Here is a 23434-nt window from a genome sequence, read left to right as displayed (position 1 = left end):
TCCGCTTCAAAAATGGATCGGGTTCGTTCCGTTTCAGCAGCATATCGCAGGGTTAATTCGGTCCAAAAGGTTTTTTTGCGTCAAATCATGCGACACCCAAACATCAAGTTTTTTGTGTATCCAGCCTTCTGCAGATGTTTTAATATGGTGTTACTAGCTCACACCCTCTGGGCGATGTCACGAGATGCCACATGCCGGTCTAACTCGATGTTTTCCATGATTTGATCGGTATTCGTCGTCACAGGTCTTCCGCCGCTGGCTTATCCATGGTGTCGTTTTCACCCGCTCTGAATCATCGAAACCATTCCTCCGCAGTTCGAAATGATAGAGTACCATCCCACAAAACACCATTAATCTCACGGAAAGTTTCTCTTTGCCTGTTAATATATTTTTCTTTTAGGTCTTCTTAACACATTTTCTTTTAGGTCTATAACACCGCCGATACGTTTTGCTTCCTTAACATCATAACGGGTGATTCAATGCGAGGTTCCCTACTTCAAAACGCAAAAACAAAGAAACATTTGAGATCTAGGCACGACCAACATTTGGAAGAGATAATATTCCAAAAATAAATGCCAAAGAATGTTCTTTCGAATGATAATAAACATTCCCCATTAAATCTGAAGTTTCTGTATCATTTTTAAGTAGGGAAACTCAAAATAGATCACACTTTACTATGTTCGGAGATTTGACACAAAATCTTTTACAACTATTGCAGCCCCAAATACCGCAAATGTGGACTCCTGGTCCAATTGCGAACTTTTTATCGAAAATATTAGTCAATCTGTGAGATATATCAATAAAATTCGAAAAATTTGCAAGTGTATGAAATGTTCGGCTACATTCTAACATAGCCCTTTCCCACTTATTTAAATAAAGTTAGCTTGCTGCTGCCTGTCCACAAGTGGCAGCGGCTAAATGGCTTCCAAACTGTTGCGCTCTCACTTTTTGCCGGTAGTTTTTGTTTTTAACTCGCGGTTCGGCGAAAAATACAAACACACTTTATTCATCATGAACTTTTCGATTGTTTAACAGCTTTATTCTGTACTCAATTTGTTCACTTTCATTTCACACTCAACACAATTTACGTTCGTCTCATAAAATCCATTTTAAATATTTTCTCAAATGAAGGATTCATATGTAATTGTAAGCGTTTCATTTGTAATATCACGTGCGTTTGATTTCATTAGAAGGAACTTGACAATGTTCCTAAGTAGTATGTATATATTTATTCTTATTTTATATAATTTAAATAATATGTTTTTTAATTTTTTTGTTATAAGTTAAAATAAATTAAGTAATCTAATCCATAAAAGCTAAGCCACTACTAAATATTCGGATTTTTGTTGTCATTTAAATATTCTATCTCATATCAACTTGAGTTTATTGCTTGAAACTCGTAATTTTTCTTTTTTCTACTGGCTTTCATTTATATGCCTTTAGAATAAGTGCATGTTCCTGGTGCATGTCTTTGAAGCCATTTTGTTAAGCGTTTTCATAGGATACTGGAATAATTGCGTTGTTGTTGTACTTATACCTCGGAGGTCTTGTGCTAACTATGGCATCTGAACGATGTTTAATCGATTGGGCGTATGCCATTGCGCTGTGACAGTGCAGAGTCGGGATTCTTAAGTTCCATAGCCAGTTTGTAGCCCAACTCTGGACGACGATCGCGGCCTTCGATCATGCCTCGCACCTAGGAGTAGAGAAAAAAAAATATTTTTAGTGACTTCAATTGCCTATATCTATCATACATTGATAACTTTAAACTTGAAAAAAACATTTTTTATTTTTTGCAGTCACCAAAAAGCTACAACGCTGTACATACATACATATGTATATATCAACTATAAGTCATTTTATAAGCTAAAAGTATATCTCAGTTAATATTCCGCTCACCTCATTAGAGTGCACCACCACACCATGGTTACTTATCACCTTCTCTTTAGTGTGTTCGATATCGTGGAAATCAGTGCCACGACAACAGTCGTCAATCAAAATGGTACGATAACCAACAGACAAGGCATCGACAGCGGTTGCACCTGAAAAATAATGAATGAAAATATCAGAAATAAGCAAAAAAATGAGCGAATTGAGAATGGAAAAGGGGAAAGGTGAAAACGAAAATATGAAAGCAGTTAAATTACTTTTTCTAGTCATACGCTTACCCACACACACATCATATGCCAGTCCGCATACATAAATATCCGTTGTACCCTTCATCTTGAGCTGGGCATTCAATGTTGTATCAGAGAGCTTCTTATTATCCCAGAAAACGGAATACGAATCGACTTCGGGGTTTGTGCCTTTATAAATTTTAATACCATTATCCACTACTTTTAAGTCCTTATGTAGCTCGGCACCCCATGAATCCTGTACACAGTGGCGTGGCCATAAACGTTGCTTCATCGGCGGTGGGCCGGCAAAGATAACTGTATCGAAAACTTGCGCTGAGTCTGCGTCGACCTGTAAGCGGATTTAGTTGAGTACAGATGCCTTAAAGATGTGTGCTTACAAGAATGCCTATCAGCATGACATCGACAAGTATTAAAATATTACATATAGTATATATACATTTTTTTTTTCTCAAAAAATAAATTTAAAGAAACTTTTGAAACTTACCGGCGACGACTCATCCATAGGACGCATTTTCACATTATCAATAAACGAGACATGGTCGCTTGGATGCCAATCCAGCGAATAGAAAATGGCATCGAACTCCACGATTTCCAACAAATTGTTGATGGGCTCCAAAATCTAGAGAGCGAAGTTTGAAAAATAAACTTGATATATGTATAGCTATAAGCTGATGTAAAGACAATTTTAAGAATCATGCAACTCAACGAAATATTAAAACAAGATGTTGAGTCTAAGCAACAAGTACGGAAGCGACTCGAATGCATATTTCCGTTTACACTTCCCGGCTAAAGCTGATGCATAAGTACTTTAGTAATAACATGTCGGCAGACATACGACGCACTTGTAGCATCCGTTTCCTGTTTCAGCACACTGACGCGTAGTAACTCGTACCCAAATCTCATGTAAATTTGCTGCTATCAGCTAAAGGCTGTGTAAGACTTAATATGCTTTATATTAAAATATGAATTCCATGAGACCTAAAGCTGAATTTTTCAACGAACTTCTAACTTACAAACAAAAAAATATTAAAATTAAATTATTAAAATATTAAAAATTAAAAAAAGAATACTCGTTGACTGTCATACAGCATACCAACAGTCATATTTGCAATAATTAGACAAAGTTTTGTAGGCACTCCTTATAAGATTCACTATTCACCCGAAAAGCTATGGGTCTAAGCTTGAGGTTTCCAGTAAATGATAAGATTACAACAATAATCCAAAAACTTAGTTTATAGCCAAGTTTAATCAAAAATGCTTGTGGTTTATATATCTTAAATAAACAAGTAAGGAAGAGCTAAGTTCAGGTGTAACCGAACATTTTAGACTCTTGCAATTTGCAAAGATCAAAGATCGGTAAATTCCTTCAGGTACTGGCAAAACTTCATATTAAATACAGTTCTCTTATTAACATGTTACATGCTAAAATAATGTTCCCTGTGTTTCATAAAGTACCTCAAATATAATTACCAATCATATGGAGTAAAGTCAGCCGGATGTTCGAAAATCCTGATATTAGTTATATAGTATGTTGGCTAGATTAAATTTTCGCTAAATTTTAATCATTTTAGGCACTTTTATGATTAAAATATGCTCTCTAATTTTCATTGGGATAATTCATATATTAGCCGATATATGCGCTATAAAGTTACTCGGAAGTTTTAAAAATCTTTATATTAGACTCAAATCATTTTTGATGCACAGAGATATTATTATCAGGAATAGATTTTCTGTAGATTTCTATTATAAATCTAACACATTGACAAATATTTTTGGTAAAAAGAAAACTATAAGTACTGGGTTTCATATATTCAGGACTCAGGGGTTTGAAAAACACCTATTTTTTTACTTTTTGGTATCCCTTGTTACTGCGATCCCTTGTTCCAAATTGCAGTTCCATATATTAAATTTTAGCGTTTTGTGGGCGTGGCAGTGGTCTTTTTATGTCATCTACAAACACGTAATTTTTATCATCGCGATCCCCAGATGGCGATGGTACTCAAAGGCTTAAGTAGATTTAAAAGACAGAGATGGTGGTAGTAACAACCTGGTTATCCACCATTATTTAACGGTTTTCACTAACTCTCTCGTATGTCTAAGTCGATTTAGCCATGTCTTTCTTCTGCCCATACGTCTGCCTGTATATACCCGAATTAGTACCACAGTTTCAGAGATATCGATCTGAAAATTTGCGAACGTCGTGTCAAATAAACTGAAAGTTCGAACTTAAGTTCTTGTAGGCAAAAATTTTTATTTGTAAAAATATCTTCACGAAATTCGACATGGATTATTTTCTAAATCCATAGTACAGTCTTCGGACAACACGTTCATACAAACTGAAAGTTCAGAATCGTGTTCTTGTAAGAAGTCTGTATTTGTGAAGCGTATTATAGGTACAACCGAAGTTAACGCTTTCTCTTGTTCGTATTTTTTGGTATTTCTCTCTAACTGAATTGTTCTTTAACTTCCTACAATGGTGTATTGATTACGAGTATAATTACTAACGCGAACATTTAGTTCTAATGAAATGACTTTTATATTTCTTTCAAGATAACTTCTTTCTAAACTTTAGATTTCCGAAAGGGTCAATGCAGCGCGTACCCCAAAATCCAATCACACATTTTAATTAAGTTTTTATCTGATATTTTTACCAAACCAGTACTTACTAACTGCACTTGCAAGGTAATACTTGAATTACTATAGACGAGGACCACAGCGAGACATTTGTCTGTTTTTCCTTTGTCTGTCTTATCGCTTCTTCTTTTCTGTATATATTACATACAATTTGCACATTTTACTCTATTTCACTTTCTTCATTATTGCTGTCAACTATCCGTAAACACACATACATATATATATATACATACGTTCACAAATATTTAGCGGTGAACATCCTAGCAACTCGCCGAGACACTATGTGTCCCCACTTGAGTACGCCAAGCGCGCTCCGAGCACTCACCTCATGTCCTTTTTGCTGTGCACTGCAATTACTTATATCCAAGGATCCACTTATAAAATCATTTTGTACATCAACAATGAGGAAAGCGTTCACCGGTCGCACAATCTGCGTTGATGTTGTTAAGTACGTTTGTTTGTATGTGCGCGTGGAAGGAAAAAGTAGAAAAATAAAGTTAATGTTAGATATTTTTCGGAGTGCTAACACAGGCATTCACACACACATACGCTCCAACGACAAAATTATAAACAAGCTCACATACAAATACAAAAACATGCACACACGTTGTTTGTTGCTGGAAAAATGAAGTGTTGCAAAGAGTCAAGTGAAATTTACAAAAGCCAGCAAATAGCGGAAGGATGCCGGCAGGATATGAAATTTGAGTGCGACATTGTTGATGTTGCTTGCAACATTTGCGGTTTGGCGTATAGAAAATGTCGGATGTTCATGTAAAAGTCAATTAATTTGTTGAGCATATATTTGGCAAATTACCGACTTCTTATTTTTTAAAGTCGGATCGTATGAATAAGGACGCGGTAGTGGTCCCTATAGGCATGTCTGAAGATGTTAGTGTCTAAATTGAGCCTTTCATCTAGCCTCATGCATCCAATCCAAGTGTAGCCAGGTCCTTCTCCAGCTGAGTGGAGGTTTTCCTCTTCTCCTGCTCTCAGAGCTGGAGTCATTCATTCGGACGGCATGATCATCAGCTCTTAATTCATTGAACTATGTCAATGTCGTCATATATGTATCTCATACAGCTCATCCTTCCAACCATGCAAATGCGATAAGGACTATGAATCTTTCGCAGAACCTTTCTGTCGAAAACTCGTAACGACGACTCTTCAGATATTGTAAGACAAGTCGCGGCTGCGACGACTGTTTGCTTGATGACAAGAGATATTTAGTCTTGCCTTCGTTCACTACCAGGCCTATTTGCTTCACTTGGGGAGGTGGACCGCTGTCAGCAAAATCTCACCGTTGAAGTGGACACAGGGATTCGCTGTTCTCTGCATAACTAGAGCGCTAAAAACAGCTCCAACAGCTGAACTAGAAAGACTACTCAATCTACCACCTAACCGACTTTGCAGTGGAAAGCTCTCTGGCAAAATCAACTGCAATATTGACTCCATTAAGTTATATCTTCACAAGAATCTTCAGACGTATCTTCATAACCAGGAAGAGGTGGACTATTTCGGAGAGAAGGTTTCAAGTCGCGTTAAAAAAAGGTGGATGGTAAGCGTGCGACTCGCGTGCCCAACTTACAACATCTATACAGACGGATCGAAAATGGCTAATGGAGTGGGAGACGGAATATATTGCCCGGTGCTGCATCTCAGGCGACTCTTAAACCTTAAGTTTTTGAGGTCAATAAAGCTGTGATGGCTAGCAATGTAGGAAACCACATAAAGAAGATCAATATATACATACGTCGATAGCCAGGCAGCAATTAAAGCATTACAGAGAATGTCTTTAAAAGCAGGGGGCAGTTGGTGTTTGACCTAGTCACAGGTCACAACATACTGGCACCTCTTTCGAGCCGGATGGACGACGTGCATAAAATAGGAAAGAAGTTGGCAAGAGAGAGACACTGGTACAACTCCAATGATAGAGATTTCTAGAAGCTTCGCAATTCAAAGGACTAGACGAAATAACAAAATTAGATATCAAATCGTTCTTAAATTTCCGCAAAAAGTTTTGACGTCATATATGACGAATACAAAAACTTCAAACAAAAGGACGTTACTAAGGACTAGTAAGTCTATGTTTGGCGTGACAACCGGGTAGTTGAAAAAGTCTTTTCATACAGTGCTACCAATCACATTGTGTTCAATCGTTTCCGTTCTGGAAATTGCGATGTGAAAGATACACCTCGCTCTGGTCGACCTATTGTTGAAAAAGTCGATGAAATTATGGAAGATAGTGAACAAGACCGTCACATAAGCATACATCGCTAAGAAACTGGTTTGGAAAAATCTAAAAAAGGTTGGCTACAAAAAGAGCTCGATGTTTGGGTACCACCTGAATTGTCTGTGAAACATTTAATGGACCGAATTAACATCTGCGATTCTTTGCTGAAACGAAATGAAATTGAACCATTTCTGAAGCGAATGGTAACAGGAGACGAAAAGTGGATCAAATACGACAATACTGAGTGAAAAAGTCATGGTCCAAGCGTGATGAATCTCAACCAAGCGTATTGAAGCTCAACAAATGGTCGCCAAGCCAGGATTGACGCCTCGAAAGGTTTTTCTGAGTGTTTGGTGGGATTGAAAAGGAATCTTGCACTATGCGCTGATCCAGCCTGGTCGAATGATTGATTCAACAATTTTACTGTCAACAACTGATGAGATTGAAGCAAGCAATTGAAAAAACATCCAGAACTGATCAACAGAAAGGGCTACGTCTTCCATCAGGACAACGCTAGACCAAACACATCTTTGATGACTCGGCAAAAACTGGGAGAGTTTGGCTGGGAAGTTTTGATGCATCCACCGGCTTTCTTCGTACATGAAACATCAAAATAAAATCCTCTACTAAATCATTTCGAACCAATAATGATCTTCGCTCAAAAAAATATATAAAAAAATCCAAAAACATAGTTCAATTTTACTCTAAATTTCAGTTGTTTTTTGGACTGCGCTCAGCCTTCTGAGTCCCAATAATTTATTAATTGTTTACAAACTCTATTATCAATTTTACATAACACACTCTTGCAAAAAATATTTACTCGCTTCTTATTCTACATTTTTTACTGTTATTATAAGTAAGACAGACAAATGTGTAATAACAAGTCATTAGTTACTCTCCTCTTTCATTTCCGTGAGTACAGCAAATGTTAATGATTACAGCCCGCTGTAAAGCGCACAGCAAGCAAGTAACAGTAAAAATATAATGCTGGTTTCCTTGTACAATGGATAAGGTGGTCATTCTTTAGAATGTTAATAGTTCACGACCTCAATTGAATTGCGGGTCAAAGCACCCTTTGCCGCAAAAATAAACAAAAACACATAAACAAACGAAAATTATTGCTTCACAGAAACTTCAGCGCAGAAAGGAAGTTTAAATTATGTAATAAGAAATGCCCTGGAAAGAATTGCAGAATATTTACAAAATGTCACAAATTGTGCACCGTGTCGTATGAGCAACACAGAATTTATAAGGCACTTGTATGAATGCTCGGCACATTTGATGCACAACTTTTAAAGGTGTTTTTTTAATATATGAATTGAGTTATAAAATTTATAAGAAAAAAATAGTTAGGGTAGGTCCAAACCTAAGCAGCTTTTAAAAAATATTTGTGTACCCTGAACAGGGTAAAATAAGGTTGCCACGAAATTTGTAACACCCAAAAGGAAGCGTCGGAGACCCTACAAAGTATATATATATATATATGATCAGAATGTTGAGCTGAGACGATTTAGCCATGTCCGTCTTTCTGTCTGTCCGGTCTGTATATATACGAACTAGTCCCTCAGTTTTTAGATATCAACAATTGACATTTTTCAAACATCATTTTCTCTTCAAGAAGCTGCTCATTTGTTGGAATTGCCGATATCGGACCACTATAACATGTAGCTGTCATACAAACTGAACGATCGGAATCAAGTTCTTGTATGGAAAACTTTCACATTTGATAATGTATCTTCACAAAAGTTGGCACAGGTTATTTTCTAAGGCAACAATGTAATCTCTGAAGAAATTATTCAGATCGGTTAACCATAGCATACAACTGCCATACAAACTGAATGATCGGAATCAAGTTCTTGTATGGAAAACTTTCACATTTGACGAAATTTTGTAAGAGTTATTGTTCATAGAAATAATGTAATATCGGAATAAATTGTTCAGATCGGCTCACTATAGCATATAGTTGCCATACAAACTGAACACATAGTTACTAAAAGAAATACACCTGTGAAGGGTATATTAGCTTCGATGCAGCCGAAGTTAACGTTTCCTCTTGTTTTCATTAAGTTTAACAATATCTTCCCACAGTGCGCTCATACTAACTGCATATGCTTACATACTTACACGCCTGCAACCATCAACAGCCGGAAATTACTTTAACACCTTTCCTCCTCCACACATACAAAATCAAAATTCTCACATACACACCACCACACAAACACAACACACATCGGCACATACGGTAGTTCACATGCTAACACTTCGCTCACGTCAATTACAAGAATTTTACGGTTGTAGCCTTCTACCATCGTTAAGTTTACCGGCAACTTCGCCTGCCCCACCAAGCACTGCTTGTCATTTGCTTGCTTGTGGACGTCATGGCAATGTCAGATTGAAATTGAATTGCGCTGCTTGCCAGACAGGAAGGCGCACATATACCCGCACTAATACACCGACAGGGCTAAATGTCGAAAGGGTAAATAAAATCAATTTTCAATAAAAAGCCAATTCCGGTTACGTTCTCAAGCTAAAAGAAGCAGCAAAATATTTTCGCCTGTTTTCGTAATTCAAAAGTTCCTTCTCAACTCGACAGGCAGCAGGAAGTGTTGCTTTTATTTATGATTTACAAAGTAAAATTTATTGTAACTTTGTGTTAAATTTATCGTGAAGCAAAATTCTATTTAAAGCGCATTTGTTGGCTGCAGTTCTGACAAAAAATATATACCGTTGAACTTCCCCAACAGGAATCATCATAATCCACATAAAAAGCTTTAAGTGCTTTTATAGAAAACTTTTTCATTTCATCAGATATGTTCTTAAAATTGTATATGGATTATTATCTAAAACAATAAAGAAATCTCAGAAGAAATTGTCCAGTTTGAATCACTATAGCTGTCATACAAACTGAACGATCGAAATCAAACTTTGGTAATCGTGAAGGCTATTATAGCTTCTGTGCAACCCATGTTAACGTTTTTTTTTTTTTTTACTTTTACTCATAATCGCATACAGGCAAAAGTTAGCAATAATCTGCCTTTACAGGAAGCAATCATCTTTTCGTCGAACATTTTAGAAAATAGAACAATTCGTAGAAATATAAATATATAGTTGTCGTAAATAATTTATGTATACAGTGGCTATAAGACGACATCCAACAATACATATAAATAAATACAACAAATGGCAACTAATCAATTTCAAAGTAAATGCAATTATAGTGCATATTGAAGCGGCTTAGCGCTGCCACGACCGAAGTATGTGTATATCCATAGTGTAGTGTAGAGTTGCACAAAGCTCCTAACTAGTCAAGGATTGAAAAAATATATAAATATATTTTTTTTAATAGCCATCATCCCTCAGGAGGCTTGAAAATCATTTCCCATAAAACCAATTAGCAGTTCAGAATCGATTTGAAATTTTTTGGATCTCTTCAAAATCTTTTAGAGATTTCAATCTAATAGGAATAATAAATAATAATAATATTTTAGTTAAAAAAAAAATATCCTCATTTTTTTTCAGCAAAATTGTTCATTTAAGAACAAGAATGTAACACTATATACGAAAACGAATTTTGACGAAATTAATATGTTCATATATTAGGGTGGGTAAAAAGAATAATATTTTTATCCCTTGGTATCCTAACTAATAAGTACTTAGTATGAATTTATTTATTAGGGTGGATCAAAAAAAAGATACTCGCTTGGTACTCTGAAAAATATATAAAAAAAATAAAAATAATATAAAAGTCTCTCCAAGTATGCGCTCGTAATTGTATCGGGAAGGTCCTCCTAATTACCGTTTTCAAATGTCTTTCCCAACTACTTGAAAAAATATCTTGTTTCATAGATTTTCGATTAAATAGAATACCATAATAAAGGTCTGCACCGATTTTTTCGTAAACTTAACCGTTTAAATGTTACTAATAATTGACGTTTGCTTATTATAAGGTAATTTTTTTCTATTAATTTCATAACTCAATAAAAAAAAATAATTTTAAATTGCTTGTTTCTTACTTTACCCTAATTATTATTTTCTTATGATTATTATAACTCAATGAAAGGTAATAATTTTAAACTGTTTGGTAGAAAATTTATTGCTCTTACCATTACAATTTATAGCTTCAACTTGGTGAGTCCTTCCTAGAGTTGTCTAAGAAGCTGTTTTTCAAAGAATCAATCGACAAAAAAAAATCGTTTTTATGACCCACCCTAATATTTGAATATACATATCTCATATTTGCCACAAACCACAGCATAAGCACACAGGTGAACTAAAACTTGCATATTTATCGATTTTGTAATTGTAATTTGTAATATTCAAATGCAGTAATTCTGCAAGCCTTTCAACCACAGCTGAAACACAGGTAAACACAAAGTAGCTTTAAACGCCTATGCACATATCGCCCACAATCCACATATCAAACATTGATCCATAACTAAATTGAATCACAAATTGACCTTCAGCGCTTTTGCGCGCAATATGTAAATCCTTCTGGATGCTATGTTCAGGATTCAGTAGAATTCCGTTGGTTGCAGGATTTTCACTGCAAGCGATACGCCAACGTACAGCAGCGGCAACGAAAAGCGGGGAATAACCAACCGTATCAGAGGCAAAAAATACAATTGTTGACAACAGCATTACGAAGACTTGATTTTTTATGAATTTTTGACATCGCCAACGCTTTATAGCAGCGTTTAATAGAATAAAGCTCACAGCAACACAATTCGCTGTGACATAACTCAATCAAGTTGCAAGCGGCCATATGTAAATTCGTTTTTTATGTGCCGGGAGAAGCACAAAAATTAATATTGTTTACTGCACAGACATGCCATACATTCACATACTGCATTCAAACGTATGCATAGAGCTCCACATATATTTACTTTCATTCCACAATAAAGCCATATATATGCTCAAGTGCACTAAAAGCTCTCCGTGCATACACATATATATGTATGTTTGTATGTATATGCGCATTTACTTACGGTTTTAATCCAACGATTCCAGCAGAACTTAAATTCCTCCCTGTCTATGTAGCCATCAGCATCGGTATCGAATACTTCGAAAATCTGCTGCAGCCGTTCAGCTGGCACATCGTAAATATGCCCCTTGTCGTTTCGAAATAATGCCCGACAGATGAGTGTAAATTCCCCCAAATTCAGACGGTCATCGCTGGAAGGATAAGCGGAGAAGAATTATGCTTAAATGTCTATGAACATATGAATTTATAAAATATTTAGGTATATACATTTACAGAACGACAAAGTATTTAATTTGGGTTTCTTTGTGAAAAGTTCTTATTTTTATACCGACGAATTCGCACAGAAGAAGACATCGGAGTCCATAAAGCACACGTATAAATGAACAGCCTGATAAACTAAGTCGATTTAGCCATGCACATTTGTATCTCCACTTATCTGTCTATACGTGAACTAGTCTATCAGTTTTTAAGATATTGATCTCCCGAAAAAGCTGCTCATTTGTCGAAACCACTGGAATCGGTATGATACAAGATATCTTCAGGAACTTTTACAAGGATTATTGCATAAAGCGGTGGTGCAATCTCTGTGGAAATCATTCAGATCAGACTGCTTTAGCATACAGCTGTCATACAAACTGAACAATCGGAAGCAAGTTCTTGTATGGAAAACTTGTTTATATGGCAAGATATCTTTAGGAAATTTGGAACATAGTATTGCCAAAGTCAACGGAACCATTTTACAAAAAATTGTTTCAGATCGGATCGTTATACCATACAGCTGTCATACAAACTGTACAGTCGGAATCAAATTCTTGTATGAAAAACTCTTTCATTTCACGATATATCTTTGAAAAAATTGGCATGGATTAATACCTAAAGTAAATACACAAACTCCGAAAACATTATTTAGATCGAGTCACTATAGCATATAGCTGCCATACAAATTGAGCGATCAAATTCAAGCCCTTGTATGGACAACTACTTATTATGTGATATATGGCAAGATATATTTACGAAATTTGGCACATAATATTGCCAAAGTCAACACTACTATTTTTCGAAAAATAGTTCATATCGGATTACTGTAGTATATAGGTGTCATACAAACTGAAAAATCGGAACCAAGTGCTTGTAAGGAAGAGTTTTTCAGTTGACGAGATATCTACAAGAAATTTGGTCACAGTTTTAAGTCTCTATTGCTGGCAAGATATGTAGCTAAAAACCATGCCTACTCTTGAAAGTAATAACGGTGTCAAGAAGAACATTTTTTCTTTTGATTACTGAGCGAGGACTTGCAAGGCGCAGTTGCTCTGCCAAAAACACATCCCAATTTGTTTGAGGCTATGCTAAGTAATATTTTTACTAATTATATATGCCTTTGCTAGATATATTCCACACGTTTTAGCTTAAATACATTTAATATATATTTTTTATTTTTAAGCATAGCTTTACCCATACCGTTCGCACACCTTCTGTTCTGAAGGAAATATAAAAAATCTAAAAAAAAAACAATGGCGTAAATTTTAAAGCTTTCATAAATGTAAATTTGCACTTCAACTATTGTTCCACTTTTTAATTACATTATTACTTTTTTGTCGCCATAAAATTTGTCACAGCACATTAAATATAATTTTTATTACAACTGAACTTGAAACACTCACCCGTCCTTATCGAAAGCGGTGAAGCAAGCATCCATTGCTGAGCCGTTTGGATCGTCGATTACAATTGGCGGTGTTGGTGAGTCCATTCTCACGGAAATGTCTGCTTGCAACCAAATTTTATACCGCCAAGAAAGTCGAAAACAAACACAACAATGCACCTGCAAGTAGAAGTAATGCTCAAGTCATGTATTAAACAACGATAGTATAGCCTTGGTGGTTAAATGCCACTAACACGCCACCCTTGCACTCACATACACACATGCGAACACACAGACACACATGGGTGTCGTAAAAACTCACTTTCGTGCGGAGTTAAAACCTCAAATTGAAGTACAAAACGCTTCCCAGTTAAAAAGCTATAAATCGCCACTTCGTCACCAACACCACTAAATACTAGAAGGCAGCGAGCGTTTCGATGACGTCTGAAGGATATCACTGTATGGCGGAGGTAGTGAAAAATGCTTTATAATACGCTAAACGTGTCTAAAATCTACCAAAAAATTCACTGTCGACCTGTGACAGCGCTAGTCAGACGACTAACTGCTAGACGCTTAAGCGGCAGCGTTTTTGTTGTCACCATGCAGCGTGTTTTCACGCTAAATGCTTCAATGATTTATCGAAATAACAAAGCCCGCTGCACCTATACGCTCAGAAAGTGCGCTGCCGTGGGTGTGGTCGCCATAGCGATCGGCTGGCTTCTTTATGGCCTGCGTTTGTGTGTGGAGCTAAGTACACTTCGTGTATAACTTTCGAGCATTTTCATTCAGCGGTTTTGTGGGACTTCAATGCACCTTACTACCTACACACACACAAATATACATATATGAATTTACCGCAATTTTAGCTGTGTTAAGTGGCGCGAAACATGAGCAGCGATGAGCGTGCAAGCTACGCTGAAACCGTCCGAGGCGTTAGAGGCGTGCGGTAGGCGTATGCGACCGCCTGCCGCATCAAATAAGTAATACGCAAATGATGAATCGTTTGAAAGCATTTAAGGTACTTTTTAACTGCATACATACATATGTACATATATACTCACATGTGTAAGTAAATAATGGCAACGGAAAATGTTAGTGGCAAAGTGATTTGAGCAATTTGCACAATACCCATACATGTGCATATACATAGTATATTATCTAATAATTCTAACATTTTAGTCTTTGTTGTTATTATCACTATACATTTTTGCCTAAAATATAAAGTTTTTTAATTTAAATTTTCCTAGAAAAAAAAATACATTTTCACATGATCTAATACAAATTTTTATCCATCCAATTTTCCATACACTTCTTGTAAGTCTCGGCTGGGTTGGCTTTTAGTGACAACGAATTTCGGTTTTTTCGATGTCGGCTCTTTGTTGGAGCGCTATTCGCTAGATTGTTGGATAGTTTCGACGTCACATTTATAAAACCCAGGCGATAACGGTATGTTTGATGAATGTAGCGAGCTCAGTTATATTCTCAAATATCTCATATGTGAAATCGTTTTTGCTATGTACTAGAAGAAGAGTCAAGTCTTCATACCCGCCTCATACTCAAAACATTAACCCAAGATTTATTTATACCCGCTTCATACCTGCTTCATACCCAAAACATTAAGCCAAACGTGTTGAATCGATCCAAAAGATGGAGATTTTTTTGTCGATTCGGTTTAAATGGACTAAATTTGATCATATGGTATATCGAAATAAATCTTGAACTTAAAGTCTATCTTTAAAAAAATACAAAAAATGCCAGGTATCTACAACCAAAACAATTAATATTTCTTGTGAAAATCTCCACGAATTCAAATAGTCTTCCTTTAAGTGTATGAGAAGCCTCACTAATATAACACACACCGGCTAATACAATTTTGAAAGCTTTTACTTCTAGGCAAAAGGAAGCTTTGTAACATATTTCGACTTCTTGACACAATGGATCTTAGGAACATTGAAGGGATTATTACAGGGCTAATACACTTAAAATCCCACCATCAGAAAATAGAAAAGGCGGATTCGGCGGAATGCAGAGCATGCGCGTAGGATGATGAGACACTGGAACATTATATATGCGAATGTCAAGCCGTCAGCTGTATGAAAAGGAACATATTCCATGGCTCCCAATACTCCAATGTAAGAGACGTTGAGCAGCTGCGATGGAAAATAATCAGGTTTTTCGCCAAATCCACGTTTTTTTTGGTTAAAGCTTTTAGTGGTTACCACCCAGGAGCATGATGACCCAAGTGCGGCCGCTTATGCAATATTCGACACAGCTCATAGTTATTTGTAATAGCATTATTGTGCGTTAAATCCTTCAGTTTCTCGATTGCATTGTAATTAAAAAAATATTTCCACGAACTCACGGCTTCTATAGAATGACTATGATATCATTCAAACTCAAATCAAATCAAATTTTATTAATATATCAGATATGTTGTTTCTAGGAAAGAGTCCTCAACTAATTTGCATAATCTGAAACTTAATGAGAAATTTATTTTCGCAAAAAAAGCTCTCCAATTGTTTTCGAAATTGCGGTACCAAATGCTCCACCTAAAAGCTAAATGTGAGGGCAGGAATGTTATTCCGTGAATTTTTAAATAAAAGTTATACATTTTGTTGTTTTTCTCTGAATTACATATTTCATTTTGCTTTTTATTTTATTTTTTTTGTTTGTGTATATTTTTTTGTAAATATAATGTAATGTTGAAAGATGTTTACCAATTCTCGTTCACTCTATCGAATTTATCGAATGTATTTTGTTACAAAAAGCTTTTAAAATTTTTTTCAGAATTCGGTTTGAACTCAAAGTCATTCGTTCGAAAAATAGTACAAAGATTTTAGGGAAAGGATTAGGAAGAACTTAAACCAAACAATGAATTTTACCAGAAAAAATGCATAAAAGGCAGAAATAATATATAAAAATTTATCAATGAACATTAAAATTGTTGCCGAACAGCAAGTTACACGTATTGAACTCGCTCTCAGGCTCGGAAAAAACTTTCAAACAATGAGCTTTTAATTAATGCGAATAATATAGAAATACATACATATATTCGTATCCATGTGAACATTTATCTACTCATATGAAGTTAGTAATGCAATTAATTTATTATGTTACGAGTAATACAGGCAAAATAATACAGGAATCGCTGCACACGCTTTCTTCTTCGACAAATATTTCCAAGAACTCGCGGCTTCCACTGAATGACTTATGCCATACAACTTCACAGGATTACTTTCATTAAAATTAATTGGTACTTGTAACGCTTCTAGGAAAGTATTTAAACGCAGTGCAATAATAAGGTTATCTTTTATATTTCAGATTGGAGAAATTGTAAACATCTCCATTAAGATCTATATAGTTTTACAAGCGTTTGAACTAATTGTCGAAGCACTGCTGCCACTCTGGTTGAGGTATCTCGAAAAAATGTGGCCATACAGGTGTGGAAAGGCTTTGACCTCTCAGTTTATTTTTTTCGTATGTGAATAAAAGTACGTCATCCGGAGCCAAGTCAGTACCAAACGATAGATAACTCATCAAATCTCTCAAACATGCCGTTGTTTTAGTCAATGTGTCAGAGCTCGCTTTGTCGTGGTGAAAAGTGATCCGTCTCCGGAGATTAGTTTTCCTGATTTCTTCAAAAACTACTGCCAAACAAATGTTTGTATTTCACTCAGACTTTACTGTTCACCGTTGTTCTAGTGATATGTTTGCGATATGTCCATTTTTTCCATAAAACAGTCTCCCAGTTGCTTAGAAGTACCTCGTGTGCGAACGACTTTTGTTGGATTCGGCTCATCTTGAAACATCCATACGGTCGATTGCTGTTCACTTTCGGGCTCATACGTACTCGTATAAACCTATGATTCATCATCTGTCACGATGTCATAGACGTGTTTCGAAGCACCGCTATCGTATTTTTTTAACATTTCTCTCAACCTATCGACTTGAGCTTATTTTTAGCGATTGACAAATAGTTTGGAATCAACCTGAATAATTTTTTCTTACATTGAAATACTTAGGCACGATTGTTTACATGACGACCTTGCAATATCAGTTTGAACTCAACATTATTTATTGTTCCCAGAACAACAACTAATTTTGATCGATCTTCACGCATTTCGTCTTGGGATGATCTACGCATTCGATTAAGTTCACCATACCACCGATAAACACTACTACTTTATGAAGTTTCATCGCCTAATATATAAATAGGTTCATCGACGCACTGTTGCTGAGTTAGTTCACTTCGAAAGTTGTAAAAAACAATCAAGCGAAAGTGTTAGCGATTTAATTTCAATTATTTGCCGAAATGAATATTTTAAGTAACTGTAAACAACCCAAATATCGCTCTTACATATGTCAAAACGTGCTGAGTATACATATATAACACCAAAAATGTCAAACTTCACGATAAAGTTGTGGGTTGCTAGTTTGCAATGCAAGGGTTGCCAAATGCCGAAATATTTTCCAATATCATGCCACGGATTGATTACTTCTGAGCTTTTGCTATTTTCAACATTACCTGGTACTACGAAAATAATATTTTATTAGGAAGAATCTTCCGCATATTTATATGTTCATGATTAAAGAATGCATTTTATGCATATTACTTAAAATATTTTTTTTTCACAGTGTGTCGCAATGCATAGCGTTGAATTTCAATAGGCCACTTAATCGTGACACAAAAACTGCACGAATAGTATATTTTTGCATGGACCGCCTTGAACGTTCCAAAGAAATTCAATATTGTCAGTTTACTATTTACCCAGGAATAAAGACCTCTTTGAACAATAAAGTAAAATGAAGCAAAGCTGCCAATAATGTGCATGTTGATGACGTCATAGGTATACTGGCATGCAAGGAATATGTGCCGGAAAATTTTTCAATCATAATGTGGTGAATGTGATGAAATGTCCCACATATTATTTACACGCCATACAATGGCTGATACATGCATACATACTTTCACTACAACCGGCCCCAATAGATGGGAGCGTGTGGCAGAAACTAATTATGACCCAGAAAGTGAAGCATAAAGAACACAAGTCAAAAACAATTGTAGCAGAGCTTATGAATACATAATCATACATACACAGAACGTTCGGCACCGGACGTATAAGTATATGTATGTATGTAAGGAAGAAAGCTGTATGCTTTTGCGGTCGGACGAAAGTCTTTGTTGCTGTATATTGCCACAGCGAAATATGATGAAACTGGATTGCCAGGTGATTGCAAATATAAACGGCTGAGAAGCACACATACTTTCATTCATGTGTGTGTTAGGCTTGCAAATAATAGTTGATTGTTGATTGTTGGTTATTGTTAAAACCAAAAGGCCGGTTGGCACAGTCATTTGTGTTCCCATCTCGCACGGGCGCACAATCGAAGTCATAACATTGTATTTTTCAGTGATTGTGTACATGTGGAACGCACATATCGTTTGAGCGTGTGCCTACTATACGCACACATACATACATACACATACATACAAAAACATATACATATATACACATTTGGCGCAATCATTTGCTATTGTGCGTACGTGTGTTGCTCTATGGACAATGTCAATGCGTGTGTGGCAATAAAGACCAACAACAACAATAGCAATAACAAGGCGTAACGCATAGGTCTGCGCTCCAAATATTTTGTTGTGCCGAGCATTGCACGAATGCAGTTGCAGCTGCGTATGGCATATTTTATGCAATACTCGACCAGAGAGATGGATGTACTTGCTTGTATATGTATGTGCGTGTAAATGTGAGTATGACAAATTGCATTTCCGCTTAAAATTCGATAACCACATTTTGGTGTTGAATTTTCAATACAATTTTAATATGTTGAATTTAAGATGGGGCGACTTTATATTTATGCTATGCTAAATTGCTGGTTGGCTTGATCGATCAGTTATACCTCGTTTGCTGATTGGTTTAGGAAATTTTTTGTCAATTTAAACTAAGAGGGCAAACCAAATCGATGAAAAAAAGTTACCTAAATTGGTACAACCTTATTTTATATTTTTGTGTAGTTTGATCACCATTTGTCATTTAAAGTGTGTTTGCCAGTGGGCTTGAAAATTGTCATGTTAGTATCAGAGAGTTATCATATTACATTTTGGTTAATGTTTTGGGTATTAAACGGGTATATACCTGGACTTTTTGCAAACAAAAATGAACATACATAGGTCGCCAATGAGGTGCTTAGTCTCGCATAGAAGTATTCCGCAAAATGCAAGCCAATTTGAAATCACTACTGAACTGAAGTCTTCTTCTTTATATAATTTCCTAAAGGTATATATATTTGTATATTCACTATGGGAACAAGAAAAAGAAGAAAACTTCACTTCGAATCTTAAATTTCATACCCTGAGCAGGATATATTAAGTTTGCCACGAAGTTTTTAACACCAAGAAAGAAACTTAGGGGACCTTATAAAATGATCATCATGATGAGCTGAGTCGATTTAACCATGACCGTACGTTCGCCAGTCTGAGATATCGATCTGACATTTTGCGCACGTCCTGTCTTCTCCAAAAAGCTGCTCATTTGTAGGAAACACTGATCTCGAAGCTCTATAGCATATAACGGGTGATTTTTTTGAGGTTAGGATTTTCATGCATTAGTATTTGACAGATCACGTGGGATTTCAGACATGGTGTCAAAGAGAAAGATGCTCAGTATGCTTTGACATTTCATCATGAATAGACTTACTAACGAGCAACGCTTGCAAATCATTGAATTTTATTACCAAAATCAGTGTTCGGTTTTTTTTTTTTTTTCGGACAAATTTTGTTCAGCGATGAGGCTCATTTCTGGTTGAATGGCTACGTAAATAAGCAAAATTGCCGCATTTGGGGTGAAGAGCAACCAGAAGCCGTTCAAGAACTGCCCATGCATCCCGAAAAATGCACTGTTTGGTGTGGTTTGTACGTTGGTGGAATCATTGGACCGTATTTTTTCAAAGATGCTGTTGGACGCAACGTTACGGTGAATGGCGATCGCTATCGTTCGATGCTAACAAACTTTTTGTTGCCAAAAATGGAAGAACTGAACTTGGTTGACATGTGGTTTCAACAAGATGGCGCTACATGCCACACAGCTCGCGATTCTATGGCCATTTTGAGGGAAAACTTCGGACAACAATTCATCTCAAGAAATGGACCCGTAAGTTGGCCACCAAGATCATGCGATTTAACGCCTTTAGACTATTTTTTGTGGGGCTACGTCAAGTCTAAAGTCTACAGAAATAAGCCAGCAACTATTCCAGCTTTGGAAGACAACATTTCCGAAGAAATTCGGGCTATTCCGGCCGAAATGCTCGAAAAAGTTGCCCAAAATTGGACTTTCCGAATGGACCACCTAAGACGCAGCCGCGGTCAACATTTAAATGAAATTATCTTCAAAAAGTAAATGTCATGAACCAATCTAACGTCTCAAATAAAGAACCGATGAGATTTTGCAAATTTTATGCGTTTTTTTTTTTTAAAAAGTTATCAAGCTCTTAAAAAATCACCCTTTAGCTGACATACAAACTGGGCGATCGGAATCAAGCGCTTGTATGGAAAACTTGCAAGATATCTTCACGAAATTTAGCAGGGACCATTATTTAAAGTAATAATGCAATCTTGGAAAAAATTGTTCAGATCGGATCACTATATCATATAGCTACAAAACAAACTGAATCATCGGAATCTAGTTCTTGTAAGGAACGTTTTTTATTTGTGAAGGGTGTTACAGCTACAACCGAAGTTAACGATTTTTATTGTGGTTTTGTAACATGAAAGTATAAACCAATTCCACTATAATAATTTTAGGCAATTATTTCTGTGTTATTCTTGCATATAAAGTAAACTTACTCAAATTTCATCTCACTTAAATCAAAAGTCATATGTGTCCCTATACATGTATTTATACATATATATTTTACAAAACAACAAGCGTAGCGTAGTTATTATAAAATATTTAAACGCATGCAGCTTCAAATTGCTAGATCAGCTAAGCATCATTTACACGTGCCCACATGTCCGCAGTAGTTCGACCTCCAGGGCGTATGAGTGATATGCCATACAAGCGAAACTACCCAAGCGCTGTGACCGCTGACTCGGCGTACGCGTTGGGCAATTGTTTGACTTGCATGCCGCTTGAAATTTTTGGGGCAGTGCTGCGCCAACGATAGGCACTGATCCCAACAGCAGCGCACAAAACAACAGAGAAGCAATTGCCATTGCACACTGACAGAAGGTATTTGTGCAAGCGGAATTTATGTTGCAGCAGACAAAAGCTTTAATTGCTTTCTTATTTATTGGTGTGTGCGTAGAGTGAGCACCGAAATTTGCAAACGCATGGACAACGCTCGCACTTTATTATGCAGTGCTGCTATCCAGCAGCATAGGACAGCCAGCCAGCTATTCATTGAATGCCTATGAGTATGTGCGTGTATGTTTGTGAGTGCGTATATGTATGTGTGCTTTGTTGCCGCTTGCGCTTGCTGGCAATTGTAATTGCTTGCTGGGAATTATTGAAAATGCAAATTTGCTTTCATACAATTTTGCCTTGAAAGCCATACTATTTTTTCGCCTCCTTTTGTAATTTGCTGCGCAAAGGTCACACATTGCAGAGGTTGTCGGCTGTCGACTGTCGGTTGCAGTTTTGCAGTGGCAAACTTTAAGTTGACTATTGTTTGCTTGATTTTATCTTTATGACTTCTAACCTAAATCGAAAGGTATGGGCGCGCAATGGCTTGAAGTTTAACCAATTTTGTTAGCATGCAATGAGAGGTGTAAATGTTTAATGTGGGTTCTATTTTTAAATGTCTACCCTAGGGTTTGCTGTGAGCTTTGGGGGGTTACGTTCATGGTTTTTACGCCGTCAGGAAATCGATTTTTTATTATATTATTAAGCTCAATAGTATCTCTAGAATATTTTCTTCAATGCTCAAGTTGATCCGAGTAATATTTTTTTTTGAAAATTTAACAAATACTTTGTAAAATATGTATCTTCGGAATAATAAATTTCATAAAGTATTTCATCTTTTATATGAAAAACATTAAAATCGTTTTTTACTCAAGGAAATCCTTGTAACCCCTTTAAATTTGGTTTTGAAGTCAGAAAAAACAAGAATCTTCCTAGATATATGTGTCAAAAGGATTGTGCACTGGGTATGGGACCCGCCGCGTAAAAAAACACCTCCATCGATAAACCCCTCATTGAATAAGTCACAACAACTTCGGATTAGAGACCCCCCTTTTGATGACGATCGAGGCAAACGCACTAAGAATTACGATTTAAGGGCATGCACCTGGAATGTCCGGCCCTTAATTGGTAAGGTGCCTTTGCCCAGCTGGACGTCCGCGTAAAAGTAAAGGCTGCCATCACCGCCGCCCAAAAAGTGCAATGGACGGGACAAGAACTGAGACAAGTACGTCGTTGTGGCATTTACTACAGTGGCCACATAAAAAAGCGTAAACTCTGTGTGGGATTCGTGGTGTGATAGAAACTCCGTCGCAGAGTCCATTTGTTTCGGAAAATGCAAAAGAACAGCTGGTACGACGAGGAGTGCCGTGTCGTAGCGGAGAGAAAACCGACTGCCTACCTCGCAACGTTACACTCGATCACAATATGTGCAGGATGAGATAGATACCGAGAGTTGAAGAGGGAAGCGAGACGCATTATCAGATAGAAAAAGAGAGAGGCCGAAATGCGTGAGTAGGAAGAGCTTGACAAGCTGGCCGACAGGGGTAATGCTACGGAAAGTTGCGGCGACTAACAAATGGTTTCAAGATCGGAGCATACTCTTGTAGAACCGCAAGAGGT

The 23434-nt window shown here is 36.5% G+C and overlaps 1 protein-coding gene across 2 annotated transcripts in view; it reads right to left on the bottom strand.

Annotated features, from left to right (window-relative positions):
• Positions 1–1001: 1001 nt before the first annotated feature.
• Positions 1002–23434, bottom strand: part of LOC105231595 (nicotinamidase) — a 36313-nt gene continuing 13880 nt past the window's right edge. The window contains exons 1-8 of one of the 2 annotated variants that reach the window (XM_011212985.4): positions 13945–14187; positions 13645–13802; positions 11988–12174; positions 5098–5202; positions 2623–2757; positions 2169–2466; positions 1900–2042; positions 1002–1696 (exon numbers count right to left, since the gene is read on the bottom strand). In XM_011212985.4, the coding sequence (XP_011211287.1) occupies positions 1577–1696; positions 1900–2042; positions 2169–2466; positions 2623–2757; positions 5098–5202; positions 11988–12174; positions 13645–13730 (1074 nt within the window). In that variant the 5' untranslated portion in view covers positions 13731–13802; positions 13945–14187 and the 3' untranslated portion in view covers positions 1002–1576. Of the gene's footprint in view, positions 1697–1899; positions 2043–2168; positions 2467–2622; positions 2758–5097; positions 5203–11987; positions 12175–13644; positions 13803–13944; positions 14188–23434 lie in introns of those variants that run through there. The other variant, XM_011212984.4, reaches the window with a different exon arrangement.

This window comes from Bactrocera dorsalis, chromosome 2 (genome assembly GCF_023373825.1).
Source record: "Bactrocera dorsalis isolate Fly_Bdor chromosome 2, ASM2337382v1, whole genome shotgun sequence".
In the NCBI taxonomy this organism is placed as follows: domain Eukaryota; kingdom Metazoa; phylum Arthropoda; class Insecta; order Diptera; family Tephritidae; genus Bactrocera; species Bactrocera dorsalis.
This window is presented reverse-complemented; position numbering and strand designations above follow the sequence as displayed.